We start from the raw sequence: 14,101 nt of genomic DNA on the forward strand, positions 1-14,101 counted from the left end.
AGTGGTAGCGCAAATGGTCCACATTTCCAAATCATGACCGGGAGCTCAACGCTGTTGTTGAATAGGGATGGGTACAATCATTGCTTTGCACCAGTACTTTCTTATGGGGCAGACACTTGGAGGTTAACAAAGCAACTTGAGAACAAGTTAAGGACCCCTCAAAAAAGCGATGGAACGAAGAATGTTAGGCATAACGTTAAGAGGCAGGAAGAGCACGGCGTAGATCAGAGCATTAATGGGGTAGTGGCAGTTGACATAAAGAGCAAAAATTGGACAGCAGGCCACGTAATTCGTGGAGCAGATAATCGGTGGGCCATTATCGAGGCATATTCAGTGCAAGAAGGAAGGAAGTGCCGTCGAAGACGTCAGAAAATTAGGCGGGGTGATGAGATGGGAACATCTGGACGCGCAGCTTGGAATCAGCTAGAGTAGGTCAGGAGTAGTTAGCGATCGCTGCGAGAGGCCTTCGTCCTGTAGGGAGCGCAAAAATTGTGTGATGACGTTTTGTAACTTCCAAAATTCGTCCAAAATTTTAAGACACTGTTTCTATTGAGCTGCATTTCTCTTTGTACAGCAAGGCTGCACTCGCATGTTTACAGAACCGTGTCTGTCGCGCCTCTTAGATACCGGCATCTGTACTTTGTCCTCGTCCTATATGTACAGGGACGGCTCTTACGAAAATGCGCCAGTGTAGCAAGATTGATTACATGAACCCATTTGTTTCGAAACCAGCTAGAGTGGATGTGCTTCGTGTGTGGTGCTTTCTAGTATTCCGACGTGCACTTGATCTTGTGTTCTTATAAGGCTGGTAAACTTATGAAAACGTTGGCGCTTATGATTGTGGATATGTTGACTAAACAGCATTGACTTCTATGAAGTTCCAGTTGGTAGTGACAAAGAGGGTAGTTGGAGATTCCGCGCCCTATTGTCACCAACATATGATTGATTACCGGTCTTCAAAATTCAAGTGTGCACCCATTTTTACCTATTGCCTCTGTCTCAATGCGACTGCTTGAATCTGCAGAACAAACTCTTGACCTAGTGGGACGCATCATCATGTTATATCATCTGATAAGAAGCCAAGAAGAACTGATGAACGCTGGCAGAACGTCAGAGTGGGATGAGTAGCGAAACTTGGACTTGCGGATGTTAGTTAGTGCAGTTTTGTGCCATAATTTTGGGAATGTTGACATGTTTCGGGAATGTTACTTCTGTATTTCTCTTGAAGGGCTACCTTATAGCTCTCTGTTCGCTCGACAGTGATCTTGCGCGAAGGGAGCGTGCGTTTCGTCATCAGATGGCACTCGACGCACCTTACAGATGGTACAGGCTGCCGAGGAAGCTGATATTCAGCCTGTACGCGGCCTTAGAACCACATGTACAACCGTCTGCAGCGTGTATCTTGTAATCGCGAACAAGAGTGAGCTATCGCTTAAGAGCAATTTCACACGAAGCTTTGATGTTAAAAAAAGGGCAGGCAGGGATTTGCTTCGTCACCTGTATTTTATGCTTGCCATTGGCCCGTTGTCAAAGTGTTTTATTAAAAGCCGGCTTTTAGGAGGACCTCTTGTTCTGTGAACAGGGTGCTTAAAGATAAGGTCGCTAGATGAGTAGGCTTGCCGACCGAGCCTAGACAACTGCTTTTCCGCTTCATGGCGCAAAAATGACGCTGCTGTGAGTAGAACGGTGCTCTTGCGAGCTGTCATCCTCGATACTCAGTGTAGAAAAGAGGCACATCTGAGGATGTCACTGCCTTTAACAACGTTAAGGTGCCGTTTTCAGCATTGCAAGCAACGACAAACGGGAAATGCAGCTGTTGTCCGAAACCACGAAATGCTGCAATTATTGACCTAGTTTATATGCAAAAACATGGCACCGCAGTTTTAGTTGTATGGAAGGAGTGCAGACTTATTGCGGCGTTTTAGACTGTGAACCAGTACGCATTTCATGTGGGTATGGTGCAGCTAAGTGTGGTTTGAAGCAAAAAAAAACATGACGTTTAACGTTAGAAGCATTAAGACACCTGGTATAAGAGAAGCCGCAGCGAGGAACACTGGAATGCTCTTCCATGAGGTAAGCTTCCTTGGTGTGCACTGAAACCTTAGCACACGAGTGAGCTGCCAAGGTACGTAATATAAACCGGCAACTTACCCTCAGCAGCACAATGACAACCTCTGAGCAGTCGCTGTGGGTAACAACCGGTTCGAAAAATTAAGAATGTTGCACTTGAGGCTCTACTTACCGCTCTCATTCATATAATGAAGTCTTGATGTCGTTCGCAATTCCTAAAGCTTCGTACAAAATCTGTGTTTCTTTTGACGCCATAGAGCTGGCAACATTTTGTCTATTTCAGCAACAAGCGAGCTACCCTTTCCTACAGACTAGTGGTCCAACCATTGGCACCTTGCAAAGACACACTCTTTCAGTAGAACTCATTGTGGGTTGGGTGACGTTTAAACCTGATTTCGCACAAGCATAAAGTTGGCAGCCGCAAGACCTTCCCACTTCCGAATCTTAAGTGTCTGTGGCAGCATGTTACACACACTGACGAGCTCCACAAGTGCCGGCATTGAAACCTTGAACTCGCCTCAACATAGGCAGGTTGCCGCAGCGCACTGGCTACCTGCCGTAGAGACACCTTGTATACACGGGAGGCTTCGCAAGAACGCTCGGCATCTCTGTATTTATAGGCCTACACTTCCGATTATAACATGCACAAAGTACTTTCAAGGAAGAATATTATACAACTTGGTAATAAATTACCTTACAAATTTTGCCACCTTCTAAACTAACGTGATGGTTTGCTGGCGTCAGTTCCAATTAGTTAAGCAAATTAAAGAGGCACATCTATGGCCTGATAGTGACGGCCTCTTCGGAAGTAAATTGCAGAGAATCAGCTATGGACGCTTTTTTCTATTTTTCATTTCCCCATTCAGGAATACGTTCCTCTAGCCTGAGCAAACATGAATTGCTTCGCTTCAAGGAGGACCCAGACAACGACAAACGCGACAATGGGTAACCACAATCATGTGGTGGTGGTAGGGGGTGGTGTTATTCGTGGGCTGTAGTGGATGGTGGATATATCCTGGCCCTCGAGGCCGGAAATCGCTCCAGCTGGGCATCTCTTGCAATGTTCCTGCGGCATGTCACCGCATGTCCATCAAATCAGCCTTTCTTAGGAATGCAAGGTGACGAAATTTTTTGCGAGATATAAATGGCACCTGTGGGAATGCAAGGTGTCTCTCTAACGCTTGTGGAAGGTTGTTCTTTCTCTATGTTCTCAAGCAGAGCGTCATCTTCACATCAGTATTTTCGGCAAGACCACGGATAGTGTTCAATGTCCCTTGTCTCTTCGCATGGATCACAGTAAAATCATATTATGGGGTTGGCCTAGGACTTGCGATTTACTTTTTTTATCACGAGTTTTGCATATTTATAGAGTAAGTCTAGCAAGTTTTACTCTGTGCGATTGGGAAAGGTTTTGATTATTTCTTTTGTTTCTCTATATAATTTCTTCCCTCTTGTAGTTTTATCATGTGTGCATGTTAGAAATGAGTTTTGGATGTCGCGCTTTTGATTAGCCAAATTTCACGAATTTCGCAAGTTAATCAACAAACAAAAACAAACAAATAACAAGTTCGTAGAATCGGTATAATGTGTCTTGACCGGAATGCTGCTCTCATTAACGTGTCTTAAATAATCATGCTGGCCTGTTAGCAGATCATATCTTGTGAACAAGGTGTTCGTACGTTGCAACACAGCTCTTCTCTACAGCGCGCCCATTGAGTGAGATTTGAATGTCGCGGCCTCATGTCTTCGCACAAAGAAAGAGGGAAAGATTACTGAATAAACTGCATGAAAAGCAATTCTTAGCGAAAATAAGGAATGTATTAAGAGCTGCAGACAACGTACTGAAAGAGCCAGTCTAGCTTCTATTTACTGCACTTGTGCAATGTAAAAAAAATAGGGTGGAAACCAACGATAAAGTCATTATTTACTTTTCAGTAATTGCTCATTTATGTCCTTGAGGCTGTAATTGGTAACCGTAATTAGTTGTGGTATTAAAAATAATTTTAATTGTTGTTTGTTACCTTTGGTCTGTAGCGTATACAAGTCCGATATGGGAACATCGTTTTGAAGTTCTGCAGAATCTTTAAAAATTGCCTGTGGCCATTGCACATTTCTGATCATTGAACTGCTTTAACGCGACGGCCATAAGTGGCTAGTTTCAATGGTCCATATCTGAAAAATCGCGGCATCTAGTCGAGTGGGACAAAGAATATCATGATCAGTAATGGCTCACACCCCAGTAAGCAAGAAAAAAGTGCAATGGTTCAAACCCCTTTAAGGGAGAGTCTACAAGCGCTCAGCAAAGCGAAGTAACAATGCATACGTTCATTGATATTGTCCGTTCAACACACAGGACAGCATACGTTTAAATAAAGAAAAAGCTTAAAACAAGCAACCGAAGCCCAAATAAAGCATTGCAAGTCCCCCCCCCCCTCCCCGTCAGAAGAACGCTAAGGCCGGGGATACTCGCCAAGCGCGAAACGAGGTGCGATGTGCGAAGCGGAGGAACAAGGCGTCCGACCGCGAGGGATGCTTTTCTTTGCTGAGAGAATGCAAGGTAAAGTCGAAGAAAAACGTTGTTGGCGCGAGTCTAGCCCCACTATACGATTGCGCGAAGCCGCAGCTAAGCGTCGAACACGAGCCGAAGAAGCCGAACTGTGTAAGCAGCCACGCTACGATGCGAGACGACAACGTACCGAGAACGTCGAAGCTCGGAGACAACGCCTTGCCACACGTTCTCTTCAAACTGTGGCTCGTTATCTCTTGCAAAATGTCTGACCCGCCCGATCTCATAATTGAGCGCATTGCCAACTGGGCAGCAGGCTTTTGCCTTCACGTGCTGCAGGTGTGTAACTTGCTGCCGAATTTCTTATTCAAAAAAGCGAGCCTAACTTGTACGAGAGAATGAAACATATAATAAACTGATTAAGAAAAATCACTAGTTAACTGCCTAATTAATTATTTGCGCCTGATATTACAAATAATTTGCAAGGCTATCAGGAGGTCAAGAAGGCTTGCAAGGCTTATCCATTTGGAATGAATTTTCAGGATCACACCAGTTTTGATATTCTTAATTTTGTAAGTGAGGAACAAAACACGTGGGCCTTCCGATTACTTTAGTGCTTCAATGCATAAAAGGGCGTTTGGTTAAAATATAAGTGAAACAACAGCAATTTTTTACAGCGAATTTGCTGGCACATATCCCGAAACTGCTGTAATCCTGGAAATTAATTCCAAGAAAATACACCTTGAAATCTCACCGGTTATAATTGGTAAATTTCAATGTGTGCTATAGAACAATCATATAAGAACTAAATTATTAACCTTTAAAATAAGCCGATAATCAGTTTAGGTTGCTTGTGCAAATATTCTGCGCCTCTTTCACAAATCTAGTTCAAAAGCAAGAATTACGCTGAATGCTGCAGGCAATTTTTTATTAATTATGCAACACCGAAACATGGTCGCGCCGTATATAAACGAGTCCTTATAAATGTCAGAGAAATCGCAAGTGCTGATGTAAGCCAGGCAATGGGAAACACATTTTGCGTCGGATGTGCAGTCTCGTGAAAAAACACTGATTCTCGCCATCGATTACCCGACAACGTTCACGATGTTTTGAATATGGAATATGCGAAATGCGCGACAGCGGTATCCCGATAATAAAGCTTCGTAGATCGGTCGTCGGGTAGAAGGAAAAATACGTCCTAATATGAAGCGTTCTTTATTTACCTAAAGTGTATGCATTCAGCTGGCCGACAGTTGCAAATAAATGCGCAGATTACGACCTGGGCGTGCAGTCCGAGACCGAGATAATGTCTGCAATAATTATTTAGCTCGATGTAAATTCACCACTCTATGCCGCGGCATATATATTTTAGGGTGGTCTCCATTGACAGTGCACCATTCCGGATAAGAGAACAGTCACACTTCTGCTTCCACTACTACAGGCGCTGTTTTATAACAGCTTAACTTGTACCTTGTAGGTGTTCCGCAAGCAAAGGGTGTACATTTTATTACCGACGACCATCTCTACTTTAACTGAATGGTATTTGTGTAGAGCGTATTATCGAGAACTTGTTGAACATGATGGCACTTTCATATTCCAGGCACTAAACACCAGTGGACCGATTTGGCTGCTCAAGCGTAGTTACAACGAAAGCGATCGCGGCTGCGTATATACGGTTAAACAATCTCTGAATCAAACTGAGTATGAATTCAATCAATATTACAAGAATTCAAGCCTGTGAGTATAGATCATTCTCACCGCGCTCCCGTAGGCGCCGCCATAATGTTTGGTCACGCGCTGACGTGTCCGCTCTTTGCACCCGCTGGCCTCCGCTGCTTATTTGTGCAAAAGCCGCGCTAAATGCTGGTGGGGCAAAGGAAGCCGCTGGTTCGGCCTTTGTCTCTGGCAATGTCTGTTTGGGCGGCACGAAACTTTCGCAAAGGCTTCAGAAGACATGTAAATGTAGCATATTCACCTTTCCTAGCTTAATACGCATTGTCCAACTGGTGTGAGCATTATTTTACCGTGATGAGCTAGGAATTCTTTCCCAATGCACAGCGGTAAGCAAACACATTCAGCCGCTCTAATAAAACACAATTACTCTCAATCGTTCATCGCCTCTTCAATTCATAACCAACAGTTTAGAAGCCACAAGTTGGCATTTTTGATGATTCACTATGCTTTCCTGGTGCAATGTAATTATATTATTTATTTTCTACGGGGTAGCACTTGAGTGCATTATATCGCTACAATCTTTTTTGCTGCACTCCAAGCACAAAAATCCAAGTTTTGTCGCATCTTACAGAAAATACGCAATATCTTCCCCCCCTAGCACACCTCGTGGCTCATGACCAAACGCACAATTACGATCTTATGTAATATGTACGCGATGAAAACTGTCATGTTTTCCGGAATGTTCTTAAAATTGCCTGCGACTGATAGCATAAACCTTTCCCTTCATCTGGATTAGTCGAAGAGGCAGACATTACTAGCACAAGACATGGAAACACATATTCGACTGCTTAAAAAAATTCAATAATTCGAAATATTTATTTTCTGCACATATTGCAATTTCCAAGCTGTAGCCTCTTAGTTTGTAATACGTTTTCACTTGAAATGAATCTCCAGAAGTACACCTGTTTCCTGATAATATTTCCCAACGTATGAGACGAAATACATGGTTGAACCAATCACTATGGTGCTTCAGTGCATACAACAGTATCTTCTTCAAAAAAGTTAGTGGAACAGTGAATTTTTAGGACGAGTTTGATGGTATATATTCCCAAACTGGTATGATTCTGGTAATTTATTCCAAGTGGTTACGCCTTTCCCAAGCATTACAATTTATAAATTTCAGCTGTTGCAATCTGTTGAGCCCCCTAAATTGTAGAAGCATTTCTTGTGTGGCTGAGGCGGATGAAGCTTGTACATGAATTGAATTGTGGGGTTTTACGTGCCAAAACCACTTTATGATTATGAGGCACGCCGTAGTGGAGGACTCCGGAAATTTTGACCACCTGAGGTTCTTTAACGTGCACCTAAATCTAAGTACACGGGTGTTTTCGCATTTCGCCCCCATCGAAATGCGGCCGCCGTGGCCGGGATTCGATCCCGCGACCTCGTGCTCAGCAGCCTAACACCATAGCCACTGAGCAACCACGGCGGGTGAAGCTTGTACACAGTCTCTTCTCAAGTCTCGATCGCAGTTATTGCATTTCACGACACAGCATGTCTTCCTTCTGCTCTTTTACATTTAAAATCTATAATACTAACTGATTGCCGGCATTCTGGGGAACGTTGCGGGAGTAACTGGCGGCTGCTCAAGCCCCTGCTTGATCTCCATTCAGAAGGTGTTCAATAGCGGTCGGCTTGTGGATGTCCCTGACACGCAGAATGCTCGATCTAAGAGGTCGATGTATTTTTGATAATTTCCGCCCAACTATACCAGAAGAAGAAAGTCATAATTCCTCCTTTTTACCTGCAGAATTACCCTGTCTAAAAAACGGAATGTTTAAAATTGAGAAAAAATTTTCATATTGGTATTTTTGGAGACTCTCTTTTACATCCTATGGACGGACTCTCGAAACTGGGTACGCGAGAATACACAGAGATTGCTATGTTAACTATCTATAGGATAGCCAGCATAGGCAGCTTACATCATGCAATGGACGACACTTCATCTGCACCCATTTAAATACCGGCATTTAAGATTAAAGTTTATTTGTGATACCTAACTTGGCCAGATGTTTCAGGTGACACTTTCGAGTTCTTGCTTCTTCTTTCCCTTCTCCCTTGCATTCGTAGTTTTCTGGATTCTGCTTACCTGTTGCTGGGTGTGGCCTTGACAATTTATTTCAAACACGCACTCGACTGCAAAAAAAAACGAGAACGCAGGATATACACGAGCATAAATTTACTGATGTTATCCCCAGAAACGTTGCTTTCAATTTAACCACGATTGCATGAGGATTTAAATAATTTGAGGAATCGTTTAATAAGCAGTTTCATATGCAGTTTCGTTCCACTTACACATGAGCAATATGTCCTAGTGACAGAAAGGACTAGACGAAGTCACGTACAGCAAAAATATCTTGGATTGTTTGTGATTTCAACTTGAGCGTGCACTTCGCAGTAGCATATATACATTTCTTGCTGACTCTAGGTGGGCTGTAGGTGGTTAGAGTCCCTGCACTGAAGCAGTGCTAAATTTGCTTCGCCTATAATTATGACTATGAAACAATGAAAATGTATCCTGATACCAAAAAAGTTAGACCAGAAATTTGTATTGTGGGCGCATATTGTCTGAACAACAATTGCGCGAACATTCTGCCGGACGTTGTAGCTATTGTGGTGGCAATGACAGGAAAATACAAAGTATACTAGCGGAACGAATGGAAAATAGCATCAAAATCAAAAGTGTTTTGTTTTTTTCTGTTAAAAGGCAGTCCAGAAATTCACCTAACACTGCAGTCCCACGCGCGATTAAGGATGTCATTTAGGCATGTGTGCCCAATTTCCGTCTTTCAGAGAGCTCGCGTATTTCTCTGATTTCAATGGTATTCAAATGTGGGCACCTCAGTGCACTACCACAATTTTTGCAATTCCTAGTGCTTGCAATTGATATGAATATGAGTTTCTTGTGAACGCTGCCTAAATGTGATATGCAGTGTACTGAATACAATGAACCTAATGACAAAAACCATAAAATAATATGACTCACTGCACCCAAGATTGCCACTTGATTTCTTACATGAAACATTTGATTTGTCAATACACAGAATTACATTCTTCCACGGTGTAATTGAGCTGTGCGAATGCTGCATGCGGATTGTTCCTGAAACAGCTCATAACGGAAAAGCCTCTGTCTAATGAGAGTTCATAAAGCACAAAACTCTTTGCGAAAAAAATTCGATACATGTACATTTGTAGACATCAAAAGGAGATATTTTAATCCAGCTGAGTGTAGCACAAAGCTACGGAAAAAGCGCATATGGATTTCTCAGAAATAAAGCTTGGCAGTGGAAGAAAAGTTTGGCCCTGTTCTGGGATCGAGCCCGGGACCAACACCTTTCCGGATAGGTCGCTGTATCTGCCATCTTAACTAACCACGAGGCTGGGAGATAGCGGCGAGAACGCGAAATAATAAAAGAAAACTCGAAACAAAGGGACACTAAACATGGCAAATCATTTTATCAGAAAGCTGCAAGGAGGGATAATCTAATAAAAACGAGAAAGTGTTAGCCGCGCGGCTGCAACACGAATCTAAACGAAACTCGGATGTGTTCAGCGGAATCAAAGCGTAGCAGTTGAAAAAAAGGGAGGAACCTTTCGACCCAGTGATGGTGGTCGATATATATATATATATATATATATATATATATATATATATATATATATATATATATATATATATATATATATATGTGTGTGTGTGTGTGTGTGTGTGTGTGTGTGTGTGTGTGTGTGTGTGTGTGTGTGTGTGTGTGTGTGTGTGTGTGTGTGTGTTTGTGTTCCATTTATGCAACATACACAGATATATACACTCAGTTGTTGCCTTGTCTCTTTTCTCTTTACTTCTCTTTATAGACCGAGTAGGCAACACCGCTAGGTATAACTAAACTCAATGTCGAAATAATAATGAAAAAAGCATCAACTCAATGGTAGTACAAACGGTCAAATCATTCGGTCTGAGCAGTGGCTCAGTTGCCTGGTACATTTCACTAGGAAATGGAGACTCACATATGCCAAGGGCCATACGCGTAAGCGACGCTTTCACGCTCAAAATAGAAGTTGTTGGCGTCCTTATCAAAATAAGAAGAAAAAAATACTCAACACGCATGATGCCTCAGAAATGTATTAAATTAACACAAGTAGCCAGGTCGCTAATCACAGAAATAGCGCGTGCAATTCCTTTCTACACAAAACAAGAAAGGCGCACAAGGCTGCACGCGTTCGAGTATCGAAACGCAAACTATTCAGAGACAATAAACCGTGATATGCGCCTAAAGAAATAACCTATGTAGGCACTGTACAAACATTGTAAGCGCTATGCATAAAAATAATGTGAAATCGTTATGTAGGTAAAGATATTGCTAGAAGCGGAAATCATACCTGTATTTACATTTTTTCTCCAGTACAGCTCTGCCACAGCGGCGTCCCAGCGTAATTCCAGTAGAACACCCACCAAATGAGTGTTATAATCAACAAACAAATGATAACGATTAATATTTAATAGATCCGTCATTAGCAAAAAGCTGTTCACAGCTAAAAAAGTTTTCTTGACATTTAATATGGTGCAGGATATTTCTGCCATCGCAACACATATAGCTGAACAAGTAAGGGTGGGCAGTCAGACTTAAGTATTTTCAGGTTCATTTTAAGTTCAGGTTTACGCGTTTCGGTTTGGTTCACGTTCAGCTCCGGCGCGAGAATGACAACGGTTCGAACTATTTTGAGCTATCCTGAAGCTCCTCATACGGAGTCAATAGGGTTCGAAGAAAAAGAAAAATTGAGAGCGTTCTGTTGAAAAACGCGCGAGGCTTTCAGCCAAACGTCATATCGATGGCTTAGCGGTGCAAGTTCGTTTTCTTGTACAGGCATGGATTTTGGAAGGCATGGAAGGCTTGTACAGGCATGGATTTTCCAGGCATTTTTGAAGGCATTTAATTCAAAAAGTTGTCACAAGATGATGCGCAATACGCAGTTGTATTTTGGCGTCGGAATGTGTACGTTCAGTTAGTTTTGTGACGCTCTGTGCATATACCTCATTCGCTTACCGCAAACCACTCTCCCAAATTATATGCTTCAATGAATGGTGGAAGTCGTCCGTGCTCGTTGTCCATATTTTACGAAATGAATATCTAATGTATTCGTAACTACCAATGTTTAATGTGTGTATTTTCAAATTACACCTAGCTTTAACAAAACGTGTAATGTACCGGGTTTTTAAAATTAAGCGTTATGGGTTTTTTTTAAAATTAGGCACTGGGCGGCATGGGAAGACCACCTGTGCAAATACGTCATGTGTCCAGGGGGACACAAAGCGAGATGATAGTTATCTGTCAGCAGCCCAATTAAGTAACTGAACGATTAACTTTTATTGGCCGCACTACGTGGGTATGTCTCCATTGAAAAGTTAGAGGCATTCATGTTTCTACATAGCATCAGTTGGAAGAATTCCAGCGTGTCTGGGCTCCGAGATATCGGACTCCAAATTTTAATGGTCGTTCGCATGACTACGCATGAAAGAGGGTGAGGATCGGTGCAAAGCTCAGCTCTGATGCGACGCGGCTGTTGCGTGCGGCGTTAAGTCTGACAAAGGCACGGAGGCATTGGCAAAGATCATAAGTGTGCCCCTTTTCTTCTCGGGGGATGGTGGACACCGCTTCGAGGCCACTTGGAGGCCAATGTTCTGGCGATATCGTTGTGCGATTTATAGGTGGAAAAAGCGACGTTGTATTGAGATTTCTGGAAGACCCCGAAACGGAGTTTTGTCGCTTTTTCGAAAACGGCTGCACATTTGCGTGCTAAGTTTACGTTGAATCCTCAAATGTGGCGTCCTCTAATGCAATGAATCCGGCCTAGTTGCGGAACAGCTTGTCGTAAATGAGTTGTACGCAAGGATTCGAAACTAGTATAGAAACTGTACACCTTTTGAATGAAGGGTAATTTATTCAGACAATTGGAAGCAATTAAAATAATAGAGGTAGTCCAAAGTACTGTACCAGTACCAAAGTGACAAAGTACTGTATTCAAAATGTTTTAGGCATTTTAGTATGTACTTCTTTGTTAGAAAAGAGAGCACTGAACATATTCATTGTCAGACTTTCAAAATTGCTAGTGAAGCAGTTGTAGCTGTACAAAACGAAGGCAAGACATGCCAACGAGCCATCTATCCAGTAGTTGGGAACATGCCATTAACGTGTAGGTTGGTATCAATGACTATTGAACACCATGAGATCATTGGGCGATGCGAATTGTGATAACATGATGTGCCCCTCCGTACACCTGACCCCAAAGTTAGTGCTTCAGATTAGAGTCGCTCACGACGATTATCAACTAGTTCATGATGTGAGCGACCAACTTGAATTTCGTCGAGCATTTATTCGATTAGGGCATGAGGAGGTGCATAAACTGCGAAGCTTACAAAATTCAAAAAGGAAGTCGCGTATTCCACAGCTACAACAAATTCCGTAGTGTGAAATATAGATATGTTGCATTCATGAACGGGTGCTAATAGGTATCGACAGTCTGCACTGACAACGCGTACCGTTAAGTCAACTATTGAGATCACTGTGACGGGCAAGTTGACTGTTACATACGTAACACTCTATGCGCTGCCATGAATTAACACAAAAGATGTCGACTACTTTCGTCAGTGCAACGGCCTGGGCGGTTGTAGAATTTCAGAAAGAATGACCCTGGGGTAAACTTGTGGTAGAGCAGGGACGCAATTTTACTAAACTGCACTGTTCGTACGCAATTTAGCCGAAACGTTCTTCGGATAAGGTAAGGGTGGAATCGCAGTCGAAGTACATATTACTTACAGCGTCATATGAATGCAAGGAGGAACGAAAGCTCGAATTAAATGACAAGAAATCAAAGAAACGCGGTAAAGTGATAGCTAGATTCCACATCATGTATCTGTAGTTGAGGCTCTATTCGTACGTCGAATCACTGCGCACACCTATTCTGTAGCTTCCTTTTCCGGACGTCTGCTAGAGCGCCTACATGCGCAACCATGCTCGCCCGTTTATTGCAGTGCCGTCGAAACAATGGCAGTGGAAGTGTCACGCATTGCGCTCACATTACGGCGAGGCACAGGACTGACGGACACCTGGTGACATATTATCGGAACCATTGCCAGCTAGGTCTGCCAGGCTAACCCGGCCTGTAGCAATATGACCACAACCACCAGCACCACCCGCAGCCTATGATAAAGCTACTAAATGTCTTCGAATCTGACGTTCTACTTCCTTCCTCTCTAGGGTAAAGGTATTCCTTGTCCACGTGGGCGTCCACGTGCCGCTAAGGACAGCGGTGATAGGTTCACTGGAGTCTAAGAATGGATGGTAGCAGACACAGCTAAAACTTTGAAACAGTTTGCATTTACAACATTTTAGAAAAAAATTTACGACGATTACGTTACTTGCTAATGCGAAATTTGAGCGCAGCTTTTCAGCTATTTCGGCTTTTCAATATATTGAGGCACAGAATTCGAGCAAGACATGTATGTACAGTTACAGACCACCTTTTCCTCTTCACACATATTCCTTCTTCAAGAAACACTAATGCCAGTTCTTGATTGTCATGAAGGAAAGTTTCTGTCTGAGAAATAGGTGGACATATGCTCGACTTGCTGCACCAATGCCTGATTCGGCGTACCGCACCTGTGGATTCTTGCGGAGGCGGCGCTCGGCCTCTGCTCGTGGAGCTCGTTTTAGCAGCAGACGAAGGATTTCCACCGGTTTCCTCGCTCATGGCTCAGAATGAACTGGCTGAGAGTAAGCTATTTATATAGGGAGA

The 14,101-nt window shown here is 42.9% G+C and overlaps 1 protein-coding gene across 1 annotated transcript in view; it reads left to right on the top strand.

Moving 5' to 3' along the window:
• The window catches only part of LOC142584282 (uncharacterized), a 109,493-nt gene that overhangs the window by 16,183 nt on the left and 79,209 nt on the right, over positions 1-14,101 (top strand). The window contains exon 2 of the mRNA XM_075694419.1: positions 6,177-6,313. Within this exon, the coding sequence (XP_075550534.1) occupies positions 6,177-6,313 (137 nt within the window). The remainder of the gene's footprint in view (positions 1-6,176; positions 6,314-14,101) is intronic.

Source organism: Dermacentor variabilis, chromosome 6 (genome assembly GCF_050947875.1).
Source record: "Dermacentor variabilis isolate Ectoservices chromosome 6, ASM5094787v1, whole genome shotgun sequence".
NCBI lineage: Eukaryota > Metazoa > Arthropoda > Arachnida > Ixodida > Ixodidae > Dermacentor > Dermacentor variabilis.